General features: G+C 51.8%; 8 protein-coding genes across 8 annotated transcripts, besides 3 other annotated features; 4 read left to right on the forward strand and 4 right to left on the reverse strand.

Annotated features, from left to right (window-relative positions):
• Positions 1-357: 357 nt before the first annotated feature.
• Positions 358-379: a microsatellite.
• A 2021-nt stretch (positions 380-2400) lies between these two features.
• Positions 2401-4145, forward strand: ACLA_066590 (sugar porter family MFS transporter; the record flags this gene model as incomplete). Its single annotated transcript, XM_001272448.1, has 3 exons — positions 2401-3378; positions 3431-3699; positions 3761-4145. The coding sequence occupies 3 exons, from the start codon at positions 2401-2403 to the stop codon at positions 4143-4145; spliced, it is 1632 nt and encodes a 543-aa protein (XP_001272449.1).
• Positions 4146-5016: 871 nt separating this feature from the next.
• On the forward strand, positions 5017-5622 carry ACLA_066600 (GPI anchored serine-threonine rich protein; the record flags this gene model as incomplete). The annotated part of the gene is made up of 1 exon (XM_001272449.1): positions 5017-5622. One exon carries the CDS (start codon positions 5017-5019, stop codon positions 5620-5622), a length of 606 nt encoding a protein of 201 aa, XP_001272450.1.
• Positions 5444-5489: a microsatellite.
• Positions 5453-5476: a microsatellite.
• An 826-nt stretch (positions 5623-6448) lies between the features above and the next one.
• ACLA_066610 (transcriptional activator of ethanol catabolism AlcS) lies at positions 6449-7703 on the reverse strand (the record flags this gene model as incomplete). Its single annotated transcript, XM_001272450.1, has 7 exons — positions 6449-6497; positions 6565-6698; positions 6760-7054; positions 7103-7160; positions 7211-7311; positions 7364-7453; positions 7516-7703. 7 exons carry the CDS (start codon positions 7701-7703, stop codon positions 6449-6451), a joined length of 915 nt encoding a protein of 304 aa, XP_001272451.1.
• A 799-nt stretch (positions 7704-8502) lies between these two features.
• Positions 8503-10164, reverse strand: ACLA_066620 (aldehyde dehydrogenase family protein; the record flags this gene model as incomplete). Its single annotated transcript, XM_001272451.1, has 4 exons — positions 8503-8659; positions 8716-8785; positions 8839-10043; positions 10106-10164. 4 exons carry the CDS (start codon positions 10162-10164, stop codon positions 8503-8505), a joined length of 1491 nt encoding a protein of 496 aa, XP_001272452.1.
• Positions 10165-11641: 1477 nt separating this feature from the next.
• Positions 11642-12750, reverse strand: ACLA_066630 (zinc-dependent alcohol dehydrogenase; the record flags this gene model as incomplete). The annotated part of the gene is made up of 2 exons (XM_001272452.1): positions 11642-11688; positions 11745-12750. The coding sequence occupies 2 exons, from the start codon at positions 12748-12750 to the stop codon at positions 11642-11644; spliced, it is 1053 nt and encodes a 350-aa protein (XP_001272453.1).
• A 1784-nt stretch (positions 12751-14534) lies between these two features.
• On the forward strand, positions 14535-15187 carry ACLA_066640 (C6 zinc finger domain protein; the record flags this gene model as incomplete). The annotated part of the gene is made up of 2 exons (XM_001272453.1): positions 14535-14679; positions 14730-15187. The coding sequence occupies 2 exons, from the start codon at positions 14535-14537 to the stop codon at positions 15185-15187; spliced, it is 603 nt and encodes a 200-aa protein (XP_001272454.1).
• A 72-nt stretch (positions 15188-15259) lies between these two features.
• Positions 15260-17788, reverse strand: ACLA_066650 (dipeptidyl peptidase III; the record flags this gene model as incomplete). The annotated part of the gene is made up of 5 exons (XM_001272454.1): positions 15260-15634; positions 15683-15706; positions 15763-15836; positions 15887-16195; positions 17692-17788. 5 exons carry the CDS (start codon positions 17786-17788, stop codon positions 15260-15262), a joined length of 879 nt encoding a protein of 292 aa, XP_001272455.1.
• Positions 17789-18766: 978 nt separating this feature from the next.
• Positions 18767-20097, forward strand: ACLA_066660 (putative RNA exonuclease; the record flags this gene model as incomplete). Its single annotated transcript, XM_001272455.1, has 2 exons — positions 18767-19184; positions 19241-20097. 2 exons carry the CDS (start codon positions 18767-18769, stop codon positions 20095-20097), a joined length of 1275 nt encoding a protein of 424 aa, XP_001272456.1.
• Between the last annotated feature and the right edge of the window lie 182 nt (positions 20098-20279).

Below are 20279 nucleotides of genomic sequence, written 5' to 3' on the forward strand. Positions count from 1 at the left end.
AAGTCAGGTCCAAGGGATATGGAAAGTTGCACCTGTAGATCATGGGTTCAGGGAATCGCGATTTGGCTCGGGTCAGCGAAAGGGAGCCCTAAGGCTCAATCCGGTTAATCTATCCATTACGGGGTAATTAGATCGGTCACAGCATGTTGCGTTCCACATGCTTGAATGAGTGGCTCGAAAACATTCGGGACATACTACAGTCACAGCGGTTTGGGTGTACTGGTGTGACGTTAGGTTGAATAGTCTGCTACTGTAGACCAAATGATTATTCTATTTGAATAGATTCTATTGGGCATCATGAATTACCCGACACGCTGGCGAAGACAGTAGTCGCTTAGGTGTATGTCGCCAAAGCAGATATATATATATATATATATATTTGTGGAGATAGTCTGGGGAATCCTGCCCACAGCGAACAGGTGAATCAGACATGGCTGACAAGGACTATGTCCACGTACCCGAAGATACCAACTCGTCATCTTTGAGCCTCTCCCCCATAGTCCATACCATACTCTACTTAACTCTATTCCAACCATCTGGATTGTGAGGCAGAGAATGATGTCTGTGGCACAGGAGTCAGGTGACCCTCAGGTGACGACCCCTTGCTGAGAGGAGTCAGCAGATTACTGCCTGAGGGCTAAGGCTGCACACAGCAACGGATCAAGGCAGCAAGGCATGGAACCGGTGACGTCAGAGCGGGGAATTCATTCTCCGGCACATGACCAGCCCTAACCCTGAGAATGCTGACTGATGAGAAAGACGTCAGTAGTCAAATCAATTGTGGAAATTATGAAGTGGCTCAGACGGCGGGAGGAAATGAAAGGAAATGGAATGAATCGACAGAGACGGACTATTTAGATACGGCTTACGGAGAGTAAGACCGCTGGGGAATCTGGACTCTGGAGAATGGAGTGAAACATACCCCTGAACAACCAGAATGTTCTTAATTCCCCCCAAGTCGTTACAAAATTACAAGAGAGAGAGAGAGAATGCCAAATGGTCGACGAGATTGACAGCCACCGACAGCCAGTCAGCCACCAAATAGGTCATTGGAAAGCTTGGTGCCGAACCAGACAGTCAGCGTAACGCCACTGACGAGATTTTTTTCGGCTCGGTTGCTGGTGAAGGAACCTGGAGAGTTGAGTTTGAGCACTCAGCAGAATTGAGCATCCCGAGACCGCTGGTTTGCTCGGCTTCGCTTGGGTTCACCAGTAATCACATCACTACTACTACTACTATGCTTGCCTTAACAGTAGTTAAGAGTCAATAATTTATACTTTAGCCCAGGAGAAATACCGGGCTGATCCCCTGAGATGATTTCGTCACTGACCAGCAGGCAGCAGTAGTCCCTCAACCTGTAGACTACTAGACTCACTATCTAACATCGTAGATTCGTAGTCGATCTCCGCATTTCCCCTTGGTTTCTGCTCCCCGGATGAGAGCCCAAAAGCCTCACCGGTGGACAACTGATAGTGATCAGGAATCGCCACATTCCTTCTCCAGGGCCCCGGTTCTCTCTGTCAGCAATTACAATTAGATAGAGGATCCTTTGGTGAGTGGACGGAGTTGAACCATCTCCAGCTGGGGGATCCGTTCCCTTCCGGGCTCAGCAGAAAATCTCTGTTTAATTCTAGTGAGTCTGGATTCTGGACCGTGGACTCGGGAATGCTTTCATATGGGGAGGGGGCCCGAGCAATCACTGCTTTATTTTTCTGTATCATTATCTCTACAGATGTTGTACTACGTTCTTGTTGCAGGAATGGCAGATGACCACCATTATTTGTCAGAAGGAAGATGCAAGGCGTGCAGTGGGCGGCCCCGGATACATTATACAACCATATGCAGTAATGCACAGCGCGCATTCTCAGTGAAGGGTAATCAGACCGGCTTAGTCGATGCCGATGATCTCGTGGATCCCGAAGTTTTACCTGTCCTCGCTTGCGGACTGGCCAGTCATAGAACGGGTTCCGGATCTCGGAGCCTGTAGGATGCCCGGGTTTCGGCAATTATGGAGTTATCCAGACACTGAAGTGTAATCAATAATGATTGTAAATGGGTTGTAAATGCACTTTTCCCCGTGGCCATCGTCATCTCCCCCACATTTCCTCTCCTCGTGTGGCCGTGCCTGATTGTTTCTTGTGCATGTGGATCTGTTTCCCTCTGATTTTTCTTTCCATGCCCTCTGTTCAGGTCAGACTGGATGTCTACTTCCTCGACATAAATATCCTGCTCCCTGTCCCCCTCTGATCGTTTCCTCTTTTCTCCTGAGTCCTGTCTATCCCCTCTCTCGCCTACTGGGTCCTCTCACCACTACTTTATACCCTTTGACCCACTTGTTTCTCACCCTTTCTCTTTACCTTACAACCGCAGAGATACTACCAAGAGAAGCAACAAACAACCATGGGTGTTGAAGCCGAAACCCATCATGGGGAGTCCATCACTCCGGCTCCCCATGCCCAATACTCCAGCTCCGACTCCGTGGCTGCTCAGAAGTATCTCGAGGGCACTGTCGATACCCCAATCCCCCGCATCACCCTGCGGTCCGCTAGCATGGGGCTTTTCGTCTCCATGGGTGGTCTGCTCTTCGGCTACGATACCGGCCAGATCTCCGGTTTCCAGGAGATGAGCAACTACCTGGAGCGATATGGTGAATACATCGATGGGAAATGGGCCTTTACCCACGTCCGCTCGGGTCTCATTGTCGGTCTGCTCTCCATCGGTACCCTCATCGGGGCCCTCGTCGCCGCTCCCATTGCCGACAAGCTGGGCCGGAAATGGTCCATCTCCCTCTGGAACATCGTTCTCATCGTCGGTATCATCGTCCAGATCACCTCTCCCGACCGCCACTGGTGGCAGATGGTCGTGGGCCGTTGGGTCACTGGTCTGGGCGTCGGTGGCTGCTCGCTCCTTGTCCCCATGTACCAGGGTGAGAGCGCTCCCCGCCACATCCGCGGTGCCATGATCAGTTGCTACCAGCTCTTCGTCACTCTCGGTATCTTCCTTGCCTACCTCATCAACCTGGGTACCGAATCCCTGGACGGCCCTGCCCAATGGCGCATCACCCTCGGCCTGACCTTCCTGTTCTCTCTGGTCCTGGGCGGCGGTATGGCCTGCTTCCCCGAATCCCCCCGTTTCGAGTTCCGCCACGGCAAGATTGACAGCGCCCGCCACACCATGTCGAAGCTCTACGGTATCCCCGAGAATCACCGCGTCATCGTCCAGGAACTGCAGGAGATCCAGAAGCAGCTCGACGCCGAAACTCAGAGCCAGGTCTGGCATGAGTTCCTTACTGCCCCGCGCATGTTCTATCGTGTCGTCCTGGGTATGCTCCTGCAGTGCCTGCAGCAGCTAACCGGTGCCAACTACTTCTTCTACTACGTGAGTCTTCCTCATCCCAACCCCGATCGTTCCCTACTAACAGGGTCACTAGGGAACCACCATTTTCCAGGGTGCCGGTATCTCCAACAGCTTCATCACACAGGTCATCCTCGGCGCCATCAACTTCGCCACTACTTTTGGCGGTCTGTACGTGGTTGAGAACTTTGGTCGTCGCAAGTCGCTCATCGTCGGCGCTGGCTTCATGTTCTGCATGTTCATGATTTTCGCCTCGATCGGTCACTTCATGCTCGACGTCGCGCATCCCGAGAACACCCCGGACGTGGGCAAGGGTATGATCGTGCTGGCCTCGTTCTTCGTCAGGTAAGCTCAAACTGTCTCCATCACTCCATAACTCAAGACCCACCACTAACCCGTCTTGCAGTGCTTTCGCTATGACCTGGGGTCCCATGGTCTGGACCATCGTCGCCGAGCTGTATCCCACCAAGTACCGTGCCAAGGGTATGGCGCTGGCCACCGCGTCCAACTGGCTCTGGAACTTCCTGCTCAGCTTCTTCACCCCCTTCATCACCGGCGCTATCGACTTTGCCTACGGTTACGTCTTCGCCGGCTGTCTGCTTGTCGCTGCCTTCGTCGTCTACTTCTGCGTTGTCGAGGGCAAGGGCCGCACCCTGGAGGAGATTGACTGGATGTATGTCAACAACGTTGCTCCCTGGAAGAGCAGCAAGTACGAGATCCCGGTGAATGACTGGGAGGAGTCCTCGCGCGCCCGCAAGGAGAGCCAGTCGTACCATGCGGAGAATGCGTAAACGCCCTCCTGTCTGGTTTGTAAGATTGGGAAACTGGTGCTTGGAGTTGGATTTGGGTTTTGGTTTCCGGTGTTATTTATCCCGGGTGCATATGATAAGATGATTGAATTAGCATTGCATATATATTTGTTTACATAGATGATATGATTTATCTGAATGAACCGGTTTCATCAAATATGTGCAATTATGTGTTTCAACCTTGGTTTGCGACTGTTGGATTTGTATCTAGCAGGCAGTCCTTGCCTTGACCACCAATTATAGCTGACACTGGATGTCAGGCTTGACTGGGGACTGAGCATTGTATCCCATAGAAGATACTGCGAATGACGCAGACAACTACCAAGGAGTGAAAACTCCCTTCTCGAGATCTCATGCGCACCACCCATGTCAAAGATCGACTGCCGTCTTCCCCAATGCAGGGCTTTAGCTTACCCTATTTCTGTGCCTGACTACGAGAGTTCAACCCTAGTGTTCCTGGCATCGTCATCTCACAAGTCCTTCTTCTCTTCCGTCCAATAGCCAGCGAATGCCGCGTCAGTGAGGTTTGGGCACAATTTGCCCTGGCCGCGCCGAGACGGGCTGTCTCGTATTCGAGCAATTGTGCCCCTCGACGGTTGGGATGTCGGTTTGAATCCATCCAACCAATTCGCCTGGTCGTATGCAATGTCCTCGACTGTCACATATCATAGTCTTGAGTCCTCGTATTCGAGGCGGTTCATTTAACCATTGCATTGCATTGCATCTATGGGACGGTGACCACCCAGTGTATATAATGGGGATGCTGTCCATGTCTGCCTTGCCAAACTAAATCCTGTTAATCGCAAGTCAGTCGTTATTTTCACCCAAAACCTCCATCACTCAAGCACTCACCATGTACAAGTTCATCACTCTTTCTCTCGCCACCCTGGCGCTCGGATCCACGCTGAGCCCGGCCCTTGTCGGCCGCCAGCTCTCCACCTGCGAGTCGCATACCGGCTACAAGACCTGCGGTAGTCGCTGTATCCCCACTACCTACTCCTGCTGTGCCGGCCTGAGCGCAGGCTGTCCCCCTGGAGAGTACTGCTCCGGCAATGGCTGCTGCCCTGTCGGCGAGATCTGCTCTGGCGGCGGCGGCGTGGACGTCGGCACCTTGACGGATACCTACACCACCACCAACACGCTCACCAATGTCCATACGCACACTGCTACCGCGACTGCTACGGAAAATGAGGAGAGACCTTCTACCTCGACCGATACTGAGGCCGAAACCCCAACATCCATCTCGTCTCACCCCGTTATCCCTACCAACACCGCCGTTCCTCCCACCTCGACCCCGACCCCGACCCCGACCCCCAGCGCAACTCCCTCGCCCTCAGCCCCGGGCAAGACTAGCTCCACGGCGTCGCCCTCATTGCCCCTCTTCACCGGTGCTGCCTCGAACGTGAGAGCTGGATTTGGCGCGGTTGCTGGCTTGATCGCAGGAGCTGCTTTGCTTTAGAGAAATCCACTGGTGCTCTCGACTACCACTGATATTTGCCGTTCTGCCTCATACCGCCCATTAGTGTGTCTAAAATGATTGTAACCACCCTTGGGCGCTGATGAATCCAGTTCCAACTCTGTTAAACCATATCATGTCCTCTAGAACATTGGATTTCTTCTTCGTAGAATAATGAACGCTGAGATAACACTCCGTCAGAACGCCCAGGATGGCTTCGATGAGTACGGCCGTGAGGAGAGCTTTGGGTGTCGGTATCCCCGTCTCCATTGTTTTGCTGAAATTTAAAAGATGATGAGCGGGAGAGATTGGTTGTGTCGGTGCCAAGGACGTGGTGTCTCAACTCAAGAGGCTGAGTTCCAGTACTAGCTGAGAGTCTTGCCGTAGAGCTTGGGTCGGCAGTTAAGAGCCTATGAATCATTGGTGATTACATCGCGGACGCGCGCAGCGCTGTTTCTTGATACCATTGGATGGTTGAGTGGTTGTAGCGGCCGGGTCGATCCATGCAATGATGGGAATGAAGTATCTCTATGGAGAGCATCAAGACGCGTGAGGCGCACGAGTAAGGTCCAGGCCAGCAGATCATGGATAGGAGATGAGTTTCTGACTTGTAGTGTACTTCGTCAGGCTGAGTGAGAATATGTATGAACTCATAATTCTCCATGGCTAGCATACATGAGCGACAATTATCCCAGGAATGAGAACGAACGAGAATATTTCTCGACAATGTGTTCAACGAAATGTACTCAGGAAAACCCCCCATCACTAATCCCTTAACCCCGAACCCAAAATCTTCCTCCATATTAAGTAACCCTGCTACAACCGATATCTACTTTCCCCCAGTACCAGCACCGTATTCGGGATCCTCGCCCTGGCTCCTACAAGAACAAGAGTCAGCACCACCATCCATCCATCCTTCCACCCACCACACACACAAGAACTTACTTGAGCCGACGATCCCACAGACTCGTCAGATCACCAACGGGCAGACGCACAGGGAACCCAACCGAGTCGAACAGTTGTGCGATGAGAAGGTAAAACCCGAGCAAGCTGGCGAGGAACAATGCCGCGCCGGCGCCCTATGTATCAATCCATGTCAGCGTCCATTCCTGTTCAAGAGACTCATTTCCGCCGACGTACCACGACCATTCGATTTCCGGCGGTTGCGTCCGCGACGCCGAGACGCCAGTATGCGCCGGAGAGAAGCACGAAGACAATGATGAGGGTGGCGAAGATCACGACGTAGACGACGTTGGTTCGCGTGGCACAGATCATGAAGATGACCATTAGCACCGCCATGGATATGAACAGGAAGGCTGGTTCTGTTAGTGATGACTGCGCTTCGAAGGTGAGGCTAAGGACGGACCGTATGTGTTTAGGAACCCGGGGGCCGCGAGTCCTGCTACCGTGTCTGTCGTTGAGGCCGAGTATGGAGCTATGCGATGTCAGTGTGGTGTGCTATTGTTGGATAGAAGGGGCGCACCAACCAGCAGCATTGAAAGCGGGAAGCATAGTAGAACCAAACGCGAACCAGAATGCACCTTGCACCTGTCAGTATGTATCCGTCTTCTAGAGTATTATCCAGACTCACCGATCGTGCCAAACACCACGCAGGGAAAGGTATTGCCAAGGATGAACTCGAGGATGCTAGTGAGGACGAGCAGGCCGCCGCCGAGGAAGATAATCGGTCCACTAGAGCAGTCTTGAAGTCAGATACTGTCGTGGATGGCAGTGGGACACCTACGTGAATGCGATTCCAGCTCCGCTAGCTCCAGCCCAGCCCATCAAGCAGCACGACACGGGCGTTGTGGTGATCACAAAGCCACCCAATGCACTGCGCAGCTGTTAGAGAAATAGCCCATGTTAGATGACAGTTTCATTTCATCGTGATCTTACAGGGGTGTTGGATTCCCCATCTGCTTGGAGAGCGCACCCTGGCGCTGCGTCAGGGGGCTCAGGTAGAGCTTCTCAAACTGCTCAGCAGATAGGGTGACGGAGGTAGGAACGGGCGTTAGGGAATGCATAGCTGCTTTATCACGGATGATACTTTCTTCGTGGCTCTGGAGACTGACTTCGCCGCTCATCTTCACGGTGCAAACAGTAGTAAATGGGATGATCCAAGGGAGACAGGAAAATGGTTCAGTAAGCGAGGATGGAAATCCGGGGTAGTGGGGAGGCCCAGTCTTATATCCTCTCCTGCGTATCCTACGTGTCCACTCTTTGCTGTCCAGACCATCTGCTTCGACGAGCTACCAGGTGAGACCCCCCCCTGAATCCCCGGCCAAGCGGAGAGGCAGATCCTCTACGAATATAATTTCCTAATCCGGCTGGATCCGGGGAAGCGGAGTGGCAGCCAAAGTCTAAACTCACCGATACTGGACAGTGGCTGGCCACCCGGTGATTTGATTCGATCAGCCTGGCTTAACCAAGGACTAGATCTCTAGCGCCTGGGGCGTTTCCAAAGTGGAAGTACCTAGTAGGCCCAGTTGTTGAGTGTTGAGATATGGGGGAAACCCCGGGGTATCACGAGATGAGTTTGTGATCTAGAACTGGGAGGGATCGATGCAAGGCGCTGATCTGGCGGGCCAGTTCATCCTTGCATACTACGTATGATATACCACATGCTATCTGTTTTCGAATAAATATGACCCGTTCCTCAACGGTAGGGGTGAAATCCGACCACGCAAGCTCGGAACCGGCAAGTCAATTCCGAAGTCTTACACTGTTTCGTGCACGAGAAGCATTATTGAGATGTATACAGAGGAAATTCTCACACTAGACGTTATTTGAAAGAAATGGTATTCAGCGTATTTACAGAACAACCGCAAACTATGACGGATAAACTCGTAGACATAATCATCACAGCCACCGATCCCTACTTCTCTACGCGGCATCATCCTGGATCTTGATGTGTACGGTCTTGACCTGAGAGTAGTTCTCCAGGGCATACGAGCCCAGCTCGCGGCCCAGACCGGACTCCTTGAAGCCGCCGAAGGGCATCTGAGTGAGGAAGGTGTTGTAGTTGTTGACCCAGACGGTTCTACACTCATTAGCACGAAATCACAGATATCTCGACAAGGGGAATTATAGACATACCCAGCCCGAACAGCGTTGGATACCCGAATAGCGGTGTTAAGGTTGGTGGTGTGAACAGCGGCCGCCAGACCTGGACCAAAGTCAGCAAGAAGCCAGTTGAACTCGATGCATTTGCAGACTTACCGTAGTTGGTGTTGTTCGCGATCTCAATGGCCTCCTCTTCCGAGCTGAACTTCTGCACCGTGCAGACGGGGCCGAAGATCTCCTCCTTGACGATCGTCATGTCGTCGTGCACATCCGCGAAGACGGTGGGCTGCACATAGTATCCCTGCTCACCATGGCGAGCGCCACCAGTCACCACGCGAGCACCCTCCTTCTTTCCGGTCTCAATGTACCCCAGAATCCGCTCGAACTGCAGCAGCGACACCTGGGGACCCTGGAAGGTCTCTGGGTGGAAGGGGTCGCCGACGTGGTGCTCGTTGGCGCGCTGGTGGAACAGTTCCAGGAACTTGTCATAGATGCTCTCGTGCACCAGGATACGCGATCCGGCCGCGCAGCACTGGCCGTGGTTGAAGTAGATACCGATGCTGGCCCAGCGGATCGCGTCTTCCAGGTCTGCGTCGGGGAAGATGATGTTGGGCGACTTACCGCCCAGCTCAAGCGTGACCTTCTTGAGGTTACTCTTCGCCGCGGCCTGGAGGATCTGGCGGCCCACGGGCGTGGAGCCAGTGAAGGCGACCTTGTCGATGTCCATGTGCGCGGAGATAGCAGCACCGGCGACGCGGCCGAAACCAGAGATGATGTTCAGGACACCGGGGGGGAAACCGGCCTCCTTGACGAGCTTGGCGACGTACAGGGCGGAAAGGGGTGTCTGCTCAGCGGTCTTCATGACGATGGTGTTACCCGTGGCAAGAGCAGGGCCGATCTTCCACGCAAACATGAGCAGAGGGAAGTTCCAGGGGATGATCTGACCGCACACGCCGATGGGTTCGTGGCGGGTGTAGGTCAGGCTGCCGTGATCGGTATCGATTGTCTGGCCAACAATTTTATCGGCCCAGCCACCATAGTACCGGATGCAGTTGGCAGCAAGCACCAGATCAACCGTCTTGGCGATGTTCACGGACTTGCCGTTGTCCAAGGCCTCGATGGCCGCAACAGTATCGGCGTCGCGCTCCAACAGGTCGGCCAGGCGGGTCAGCATGCGGCCACGATCCAAGGGTGTAATGCGTCTCCATTCTCCATTGAAGGCTTTGCGGGCGGCCTTGACAGCGATATCAACGTCTTTCTCGGTGGCTTCGTGGACAGCGACGATGGGCTTCTCATCGTGGGGGTTGATGGTTTCGAAGGTCTTGCCTTCTACACCAGGGACGAATTCATTGTCGATGAACCTAGGCAGCCAGTTCTGTCAGAGCTGTTTCAAAGCGGGGATATTGGGAAGCAAGTGACATACAGGCCCAGAGGCTGCTCGTATGTGATAGTGGGAGTCTTAATGGTTTGGAAGAGAGCCATGTTGTGTGAGTGGAGAGCGAAATGGATGCTTGAAGCAAAGGAGGTGTAGGACGAAGGAGGATAATAAGAAGAAGAGTAAGACTGCAGATGAGGGGTTGTACTTTGGCTCCCTGCGAGTTCTTATAGCTGCAGCCTGCAGCATCCCCACGTCCAAACGCCGGACAAAGGGACGACAGCAACGATGGTGACGAATTAGGTGGGATGCATGAGTCTTCTTCCCCCTTCTCCCCCGGGGCTCCGCATTCTCCCATGTCAAGAGACTCAAGACTCAAGAGTCAAGACTCATCGTTCCTGATGGACGAGTTGAGGTTCCTCCCGCATCCCCAGATCCCCACGAATGGCCCAAACCGGTAATTTCTCCAGATATCGTAGCATGGCTGAGCACTGCCGCTCCACTGGAACTTTCGTCCATTCCATTTTCTGCTCAAGCCATGCATCAAGTGACCGAATCGTGGCATAGTTATTGGCTACATCTATGTTGCACAGCATCGCCATGGAGCTCGCCAACCCACCAGTCGGACACTCGGACTTGCGTAAAGCGTATCCAGACTCCGTAGTCCGTGGAGGCAAATCCAAGCTAAGCATGCATCACATTACGGTCATCGACGAGTGAGAGTATTCCAGCGCACTGCACTAAGCTCAAATCGGAGCCGCACAGCGGATCCGCATTGGCAACCTCCTCAGCGGTTCCGCTGCGGGGTTCACCAGAGATGCGAATTCGGCTTTGAGTTCGAGTTGAAGAGGAGGGGTGTTAGCTCCCGGTCACTAGTCAATGAACTTAGTCGATGGCTGTTAGCACTGAGGAATTTGGATAGTTAGAGTTTATGGGGTAGAATGGATCCATCATGCCCTTCCTGTCGTTGTTGGGGGATTGATGCTTTCTGTCAGCGCCAACATTCCTGCCCTAAAGTTGTGCAACGAACTTAATGACTTCTCTTACCTGATTCCATAGTGTTCCTGCATTCCTAGATACATATTTCCGTCGCAGAGACATGATCGGAATTTCTGATAAGGTTGAGGAGTTACATTAGATGCGCCCAAGATTATGCTGGTTGAGCTTATTTCGGCTACAGCGACCAGGTCTGAAGTCTCAGTCAGAGAGATGTAGCACACAATCTAGGATAGAGAACGTGAAGACATGTGTTCCAGCACCTTGCAGAATCTTCGCTGATCACTCGAGGAGGTATGTGTGAACCTTCCAGTTGAAGGGTTGGCTTCACCACCAAGATAGATATATCCTTTGATTACAGGGAAGGATGTCAAGACCCCATCCTATTCATGGGATAGACATCCCAGAGAAGATGATCGAGACAGGGGATTGGTATCTAGCAGGAGCAAAATCGGTAGCGTAATACTCAGGCAAATATATTCAGAACGGACCGTGCTGGTCTCGCAAACTATGTACATTGATCGGAATCTCATCCACATGAATCTTCTGCTCATCTTCCAATCCAAGCACCTATTCCAGATAGCGCGCTTATTGGGGCATCTCGAGGACGTAGCGACCGGCAATCTTGCCTTGTTCTGTAGCACACGTTAGCATAGATCCCAAAAGAAATAGTGGACGGAGGGAGACGAACCCATGAGATCGAAGATCTGAGGAAGATCCTTCAGAGGGGCAACCTTGAAGGGAGCCTTGATCAGGCCGCGGGCAAAGAAGTCGATGGCCTCAACACCGTCCTGGCGGTTACCGACGTAGCTGCCCTTGATGTTGATCATGCGCACCACGGTGTTGAAGACAGGAGCGCGCAGGAACGCATTGGCGGGGAGACCGATGGCAACGACGGTACCGCGCGAGCGAACATACTCGGTCGCCTGCTGGAAGGGCTTCTCGGAGACGGCCAGCAGAATGACCGCGTGGGCACCCAGACCCTCAGGGGTGGCCGCCTTGACGTCGGCAACCAGATCCTGCGACTGGGTGAAGTCGACGTAGGCCTCTGCGCCAAGCGACTCGCACATGGCGCGCTTCTCCTCGCCACCGTCAATGGCGATGACCCGCAGGCCCATGGCGCGCGCATACTGCTGCGCCAGGGAGCCCAGGCCACCACCGGCACCCACAATCGCCACTGTCTGGCCGGGCCGGGCGCCGGACTCCTTCAGACCCTTGTACACGGTGATACCAGCGCAGAGCACGGGAGCGACCGCATCGAGGGGCACATGCTTGGGGATCTTGGAGGCATGGGTGGCCTTGGCAATGGCGTACTGCTGGAAGGTACCGTCGACAGTGTAACCCGAAAGCAGGGCGTGCGGGCACAGAGGGTCCTCAGCCTGCTTGCAGAACTCGCAGGCAAGGCAGGAGCCGTTCAGCCACTTGACACCCGCGTGGTCGCCGAGTTCGAACTCAGTGACCAGATCACCCTTGGCGACGACCACACCGGCACCCTCGTGGCCACCCACCAGGGGCATCTTGACGGGGAGGGGCCAGTGGCCATGCATGGCGTGGAGATCGGTGTGGCACACACCCGAATAGCGGATGTTGACCAGGATTTCATCGGGACCGGGCTTAGCGACAGGGATCTGCTTGTAGACCAGGGGGCCACCGACCTGCTCGGCGACCTGGGCCCATTGCATCTCGGGGACGGACATGTTGGCTGGAGTGGAGATTGAAATGAGGAACTTGGAGAAAGATGGAGATTGAGATTGGATCGTGAGTGGCTTGAGGAGGACTGGTTTGAGGAGTGTGATGATGAGAGTGAGTTAAAGTCGAGTACCTTGAGGGTTCTTATAGAACTGTTGCAAGGGATGATCGTTGAGCTCGCTGAGCATACACCCCGCCATCTTATCGCGTCGAAACACCTCAAGTCTCGAGCATCAAGAGGGGCAATGCTGGACAACAGTGCCAGTGGGGTAGTCCAAGACCATCCCGACGAATCCCCGTCCGTGGCGTCACACCAGTCTGGCAGGGTAGTGCAGTTCTGGGAATACCATCATGGTCCTATACGGCCACAGTCCACACCGGCCCTCAGCTTTGGGAAACCCCAGATTCCCCGCGATCAAGAACCCGACCCCATGGGGCATCGAACTGAGTTTGACCGATCCGAGTCCAGTATCCATTCATAGATGATCACGGAGGAGGTGAATTTCCCAAAGCAGTTCCCTCCAGCCGAGCCCTCGAGCTAGATAATTCGGAGCCGGGGTTCAAAACGACTAATGCATCTCTGCCAACGACACTACTGACTTGGCGCGTTCAAATAGTGGGGGATTCCCGACACGTCAGCTGTCAATGGCCCCAAGAAAAGCCCTCGTAATGATTTCAACCAGCTAGCTAGTCATCGACTGCCATTGAATTTTATGAAAACGTAGTCCGATCTCCAAAGCTGGAGATAGAGTTTCAAACTCCATACGTCCGACGTCAACCTCAAGGACATGTCCTCCCACTCTGAGGTTCCCACTTGCGGCTTCCTGTCAACTTGAGCTTAAAGTTAACTTTGACCCAGTTCTTGGTCTCCCGTCCTTGACAGCCTTTACAGTTTACTAGGGCGGGGTTATGCTGCGTGCGGAACCGCATACAGTCTCTGTGGCTGGTCCAGACTCCATTCCCACGGTCTATTCATAGAGCCAAACAGCTAGAATGCCTCGAATCCTGGCCGTCTCACCTGGTCACGGCCCACTGATTGGCGGAAGACTAGCTCTCCATGCCATGATGGCTTAGGAGGAATGATGGTGCATACTTTTGCGGAGCCGCTCGCGTTCAGCGTGACAGGATTTGCAATCTTGACCCTCTTGTCTCGATTACCAACCACCTTCGATTGGTTTCTGTAGTCTATGGATGCCGTGCGGAACCGCTCAGAGACAACTAGCTCTGGTTTATGCATGGAGATCTCGCCCAGAGTTCGAGAGAGATCATCTGGATCTTTCCTTGCCAGGAGAAAGTAAGATTAATCTTACACCAGATCCTTGGCTTGGCTGGCTCATGCTGCTGCCTGCCTTGTTGAGTAAGATGCTTTTTTTTTTCTTCTTTTTTTTTCTTCATTGAAAACCCATCGGCGATAGCATCCAACACAACAAGCAAAATGGACTGGTGCCTGGAAAACTGGCGATGAGGGCTCGGAGCACTGGGCCATACGAAGTCTCCTTCCCCCTATCCCAAGGATCTGATTCGTATCAAAGATAGTTCAAATAAGCTCATATATGAGGGTCTGCTGAGTTAAACCAGTTGTCGGAGCCGCTCTGTCATCTCCACATCTGCGTCTGCTCAGATCTTCCCCTTGATAGAGATTTTTGCCATCGCTATATTTGGGCTTTGATATATGTGGTTACATAACTCACGTTTGCTACCGATTCCACATTTATAATAATATCTCCTGTCTACTTGTTTGCTATTTCATCAGATACTCAAAGTTCACAAGAATATACCAGATTCATCCATAATGCCTTCAAATCAAAACAGCACGTATACCAGCAGCCTAAACGGCAAGCGAAAATCAACCACAGATGCAAAGGATCCCTCAAGGCCTCGGAGAAAGAAGGCAAGAAGAGCCTGCTCGGCCTGTCAGAAGTCTCACCAGACATGTGGTAAGTAGCTCCACCCGCCGTGTGATCCTCTCTTGCTGATCGCTCGACAGGCAATGAACGGCCGTGCGGATCATGCGTCAAGCGCGGCATGGCCGAGTCCTGTCGTGACGGCATCCGAAAGAAGCCCAAGTATCTCGAGGAAGGATCATATCGTGTCTTCACAATCCAATACGGCCTACCGTACACCAATCTCCAGTTCGCCCAGCCCATCGAACTACCTCCGTCCCGAGATATCGAGGTACAATCATCGTTGCCAAACACGCCTCCGGGGCAGGGTCTATATGCATGTCCCGATCTCAGCCCGTGGAGCATATGTGCAGAGGACCCCTTTATTGGGCAAGACCTGAACTGTGAACAATCGGAGATGGGAGATACTTGCTATATGGACTCCCCCCAGAGCGATGTGAGTGAGGAAGCGGATAAGCCGGACTCGCTTCTCGCATTTGCAATAGGGAGTGGGTGGTCCAGCACGTTTCTTCAGTCTGAGTATGGAGGCGGTCCTGTTTGATAAATGTTCTTGTATCTGTTTTGTGTCACGTTCAGCGGTATACCATATTCGTTCAATCCAATCTTAAACATTTCATTCGGCCCAGCTTTGGATGATCCCCCGAGCTGTGGGTTCGTATTCTCTCAACACCACATTGTTTCCCTCCAAGAAGGTATTGGCATGGCTAAATGCTGGTGGTGGGTCCTTCTTTGCCAGTACTACTTCTCTCCACTCCAAAGCTTCCATTTCCACCGTCGTCAGTCCCTCATAGAAGCTGCGGCAGTTATGAGCATCCGCAGTGCAGCGGTATATGTGCAAACGTAGTAGCATTCGACCAAGGGAAGCTTTGCCCTCATGCAGAAGGGGGCGATTAACCTTGACGGTAAGGGTTTTGTTCTCCTTGTCGAGAATGATTCGGTAGAGGCCGTGACTATCGCGAAGCAGATGTTGAAGCATGCCAAAATGCGCCTATAACTACGTCAGACGATCTTCGAAGGACAGTCTTTCTGTACATACTCGGCTGTGCGCTTGTCCCCATTTCTATCAATATATAAAGTATCTTTAAGGACCATCATAGTCAAGCCTGCTATGCTTACTTTAGTTGATGGGCTATAATTGTCCAGTGCACGAAGTCCATCAATTCCAAGTTGTTGATAGAGATTATAGACAACTAATGACATGAACGTCAGTATTTGGGTGTTAAGATTCTATAAAACTTACCATCATCAGGATCAATTCCAGCGTCTGCTGTACAGTCAAAAAGGGCCAGGATCTCCGGGACATCAATCAAATAAGCCCCAACAAGCTCAGCGCGACACTCATCCACCGTCGTCGCCAAATCAGCAAAAACCCCTGTCCACGTCTCCTGTGGTTGATACCAATGGACAGTTGGCCTTCTAGTCAGAGGATTCAGAGGCGGATGATCTTTGTTGAAGTTGAACTTTCCCGGAGAATCTTCATGCAGCAGCTTTCCTGTCCCGTGCCCGAGAATCTCGTGCAGCACTACCCAGATATAGTATGTTGTAAACCCTCTACTTCATTCATTTTGGCTTGCGCTCTCTCAGCAAGCTGCTCCCATAGCCCCCCGCAGCTTTGATGAAGAGCCATGGTGAAGTCAAGATGCCAATCGCCTCTGGGGATACCCGACGAAGAATCATTCGGGTGCCGTTCCATGATGCCCTATATAAACTCTTAATTTGCACTCTACAACTATTGAATTGATATTTGCACCTCGCCATGTGGTGTGCGTAGAGTTTCTGTTGGTCCGTGAGCCCCTCGAAAGCGGATGCCACCGAAAGTTGGTACACTTCGGGCTTCGACATTGCCAACAATAGTTGTGCGGAAACTCAATGGCCTATTTTCTTGTAGGAACTATTAGTGATGGGCTGATAAATTCTAGATAGAAAAGAGCGTTGTTGGGTGTTTTTGCGTATAACCCGCGTCGCAACACGTGATGAAACTGTATATAAATATCCCAGATCCATTAGCGAGACTGAAGAGGTCGATGATGCTAAATAAAGAACTACGTCCAGTGAAAAAAAACAGATCTCAAAAGAACAGCTATCAGTTCGAGCTATCGAGTTCCGTCTCTGATTATGAAATGACAACCTACAGAAACAGCTAACCTCAACCTGCTTCTAATACAATACAGGGACATGGTGCTACTCAGTCCCATTCGATTGCAGCTAGGACGCTATGAGGAAGTGCTACGCTTCGCTTCCAAAGCCCCCATCTTCCAAGCAAAGTGCTTGGGAGAACGTATGCAAGTCTGCGACTCGCTTTATCAGGGTACAGGAATCCTATACGATGGCGGAAACTTGGCTTCAACCATGTCGGTTTATATTTACATTCCTTCACTTGTGTCATGCTAATTATCTATAGCAAACTGCTTATTGAATGAATGAATGAAGATATCCGAAGCCTTTCCGAACTCAGAGGGGCAAATGCATCTGGCTCGAGGGCGCTTCACACTGTCCAGTATCTATGGAGCACAGAGGCAAACCAAGGAGACCGTCAAGTACATGAAGCGAGCGACTAGTGTTAGTCATGATATCAACGCTAGGAATGGCGTAAGCGCTGGTGGACTTTGAAAGATTGGCCCTTTGATTGTTGTGGTCACTGTGACGTGTCGCAAGACGGTGATAGCCTCTGAAGAAGTTGACAGTTGCCTGGAGCGGACGTTGGTTCTTTCCCGAAGAACACAATGGTGATACCTCCAGTGTAGGATCTATGATGTGCTGCCTAGATCGTCATGCGATCTTAAAGCAAGAGGTGAGCTCGAGGTATTCTCTTTTCCATCCTCTCCTCTCTCTCCTGCTTCTCACCACCTGCATTTCATTATCTTATCCATCCTGTCTACTCCCATTCACAACTCGAAAAGCAAAGATGAGCTCGCCGTACATCACACGAACTGTCCACTCCTTGAATCATGAGAAGACATTCAGGGAGACTGTTGACTCGGTCAGTCAAGCTGTCAGAAAGGCACTTCCATCCAACAAAGGTTACGATCGTGTCCGTGTCCTGACGATGAGGTGGGAAAATGACGACTTGGGACTTGCCGATATTGAGAGAGAACTTCTTCAAGTATTCCTGATTCACATGTGGCATTACTGGGCTGTACATTCTGGTCTGATATCACAATCGATAAGCAGGATATTGTCAGATCGAAAGTGAAAGACTTTCAACGGATTCAAAACTGGAGCGTTGACATCCATGACGCAAACCACCGAAGTGATTTGATCTGGTTGCGAGAACGAGTTCGCATGATCGATGAAGAAAGCCTACAAGATCGTCCAAAGCGCAAGATTGTCAGTGTAACACATCATGGTCTGTCTACCACCCACTGCTCGAGTCCAGACAAGTCGGGGAACCCTTGGAGTTCTGCATTTGCCACGGATCTTCTGCAGGAAGGTCAGTGGCTCGATGTTAGGGCTTGGATATTTGGGCATACACATTACACAACCGAATTTGTTGAAAACGGCGTGAAAGTTATCAGCAAGCAACCAGCGGGGATACGGTCTGCCTGGGGCAAAGCAGCGTGAGATGAAGCGGTGTGGATTTGATGAGGAGCGAGTGATACGCATTTGATATCAGATTCAATCTCACCTGCAGAACTGCCTGACCGCGAGGCTCGAGCTGCCGAATTCATGTTTATAGAGGATGCATCAGACACGACAGCCTGATCTGGCTCGGCGGCCGATTGCTCCGCCACAGTGCGGGGCGATCAACTAGGCTTCCGTTCAACTGCTTTTCCATATTTGCAAATTACAGAGCTCAAACAGCTAGAGGGGAGCTTCGACATACGAGAACGACCATCATATACAGGCAATCGATGGGCTACTGGTGTAAGTCATCGTGAAAGTGTTCGTGAATCGTGACTCACCACCCGCTTGGTGGAGCATAAAGCTGGTTGCAACACGACTCAGTCGTCATTCATCCAGAATTGGTCGAGAAAACTAGACCTGTCGGCATCAGAAAGCAAAGGTCAAGGAAGCACGAACCGAATGAGAATCTTTGGCATGCTCAGGAATCCCACAGAAAAATCACTTTGGACATTTACCAGACTACCAGGAAATCCTCGGCTACGGTGCACAAGTCAAGATGGACAATCGTGCCAGATTTGAACTTCCATACCGCCCGAAGACCGAAGCCAAGGCGTCTGTGAATGAGATCAAGCAAGCTTCGGAAGGCACTTCCAATAGTAGAGAAGCACCCAGTGCACAACAAACTCGGTATTACGGTGGGAGGGCCAGGAAAGCCCCTTCAAAGAACAATCCGGGATATATGAAAAAGCCAAGAAACAACCCACACGTCACTTCGAACCCGGGAAAATCGCCAGAGAAGATAAAAGCCCCTCCAGCCGAATGGCTAGATCTTCCTGCGCCGCTACATAATAAAGTCCTCGAGAACCTGAAACAATTATGTCATGATCCAGACACTCTCGTCCGATCGGGGTATAAAGTGCGCGAAATGACACAGGAGGACCTGGATGGGTATGCAAAGTGCGTGAATTGCGGATGTAAGGTCACTCAAGAGGATGGTGCCACAGTTTGCCCTGTTGACTTACCGCTGTAGTCCGCAAACGAGTCCTGGACACCAAGTCAAATAAAAGATGTGTCTTTCACCCTATGAAGAAGATCGTCCAGAACAAGCAATACCAGTTTCCCTGCTGTGGGAAACGACAACCCTGTTCTTCACTTCCCGCCCACGAATATGGCCCAATCCCACAATTTCAGTTGGAAAACTGGAAGGAGTATAAACTCACGCCGAAACAGACAATAGGAGCTGGTGTCCCTCGCAAGGCAGTGGCGCTTGATTGTGAGATGATCGAGGTGGAAGGTGGCTGCGCAGAGGTAGCGCAACTTTGCGCTGTCGATATTCTTACTGGTGAAGTCATTGTCGAGATCTACGTTCTCCCGACGAAACCAGTAACTGACTGGAGGACCCCTTGGAGCGGGTTGAGTCCCCGGCTGATGGAAACCATGCGAGAAGCTGGGAAGACTGTGAATGGTTGGGAAAGTGCCCGGGACGAACTCTGGCAGCAGATCGATGCGGATACTATTCTGGTTGGTCATTCGCTCCAACACGATCTCGATATTATGCGCATGGTGCATCTGAATGTCATCGACACAGCTGTTTTCTCCAAGGAGGCCGTGGCTGCCGACTGCAAGCAGACGTGGGGTCTCAAGCGACTGTGTAAACAGATGTTTGACAGGGACATCCAGCAGTCGCGGAGCGGGCACGATTGTGTCGAAGATGTCATAGCTACGAGAGAAGTGCTGCTATGGTGTGTTTGGCACCCAGACCAATTCCAAGACTGGGCCGAGTCGCAACGAGTGGAGATGAAAGAGTCCAATGCGAGTTCCAAATGGAAACAGAACGAATCGGCAAAGAATCACCAACAGCCATCGAAGGGTCCGAATCAGAACTAGCTTTGATGCTTTCTTCTCATCTGTCGCTTTATAGCCTTTCTCTATATATTCTACTCTATATAAAATGTCACCCATGAAGAATTGAAGACTCAATCACAATGTGCCTTTCTTATTGCAAGAATGATATAGGTATCTGTGGTTGGTATCACTATGAACTACTACTACTAGAACGAACCATAATA

Source organism: Aspergillus clavatus, genomic scaffold (genome assembly GCF_000002715.2).
Source record: "Aspergillus clavatus NRRL 1 1099423829799 genomic scaffold, whole genome shotgun sequence".
In the NCBI taxonomy this organism is placed as follows: Eukaryota; Fungi; Ascomycota; class Eurotiomycetes; order Eurotiales; family Aspergillaceae; genus Aspergillus; species Aspergillus clavatus.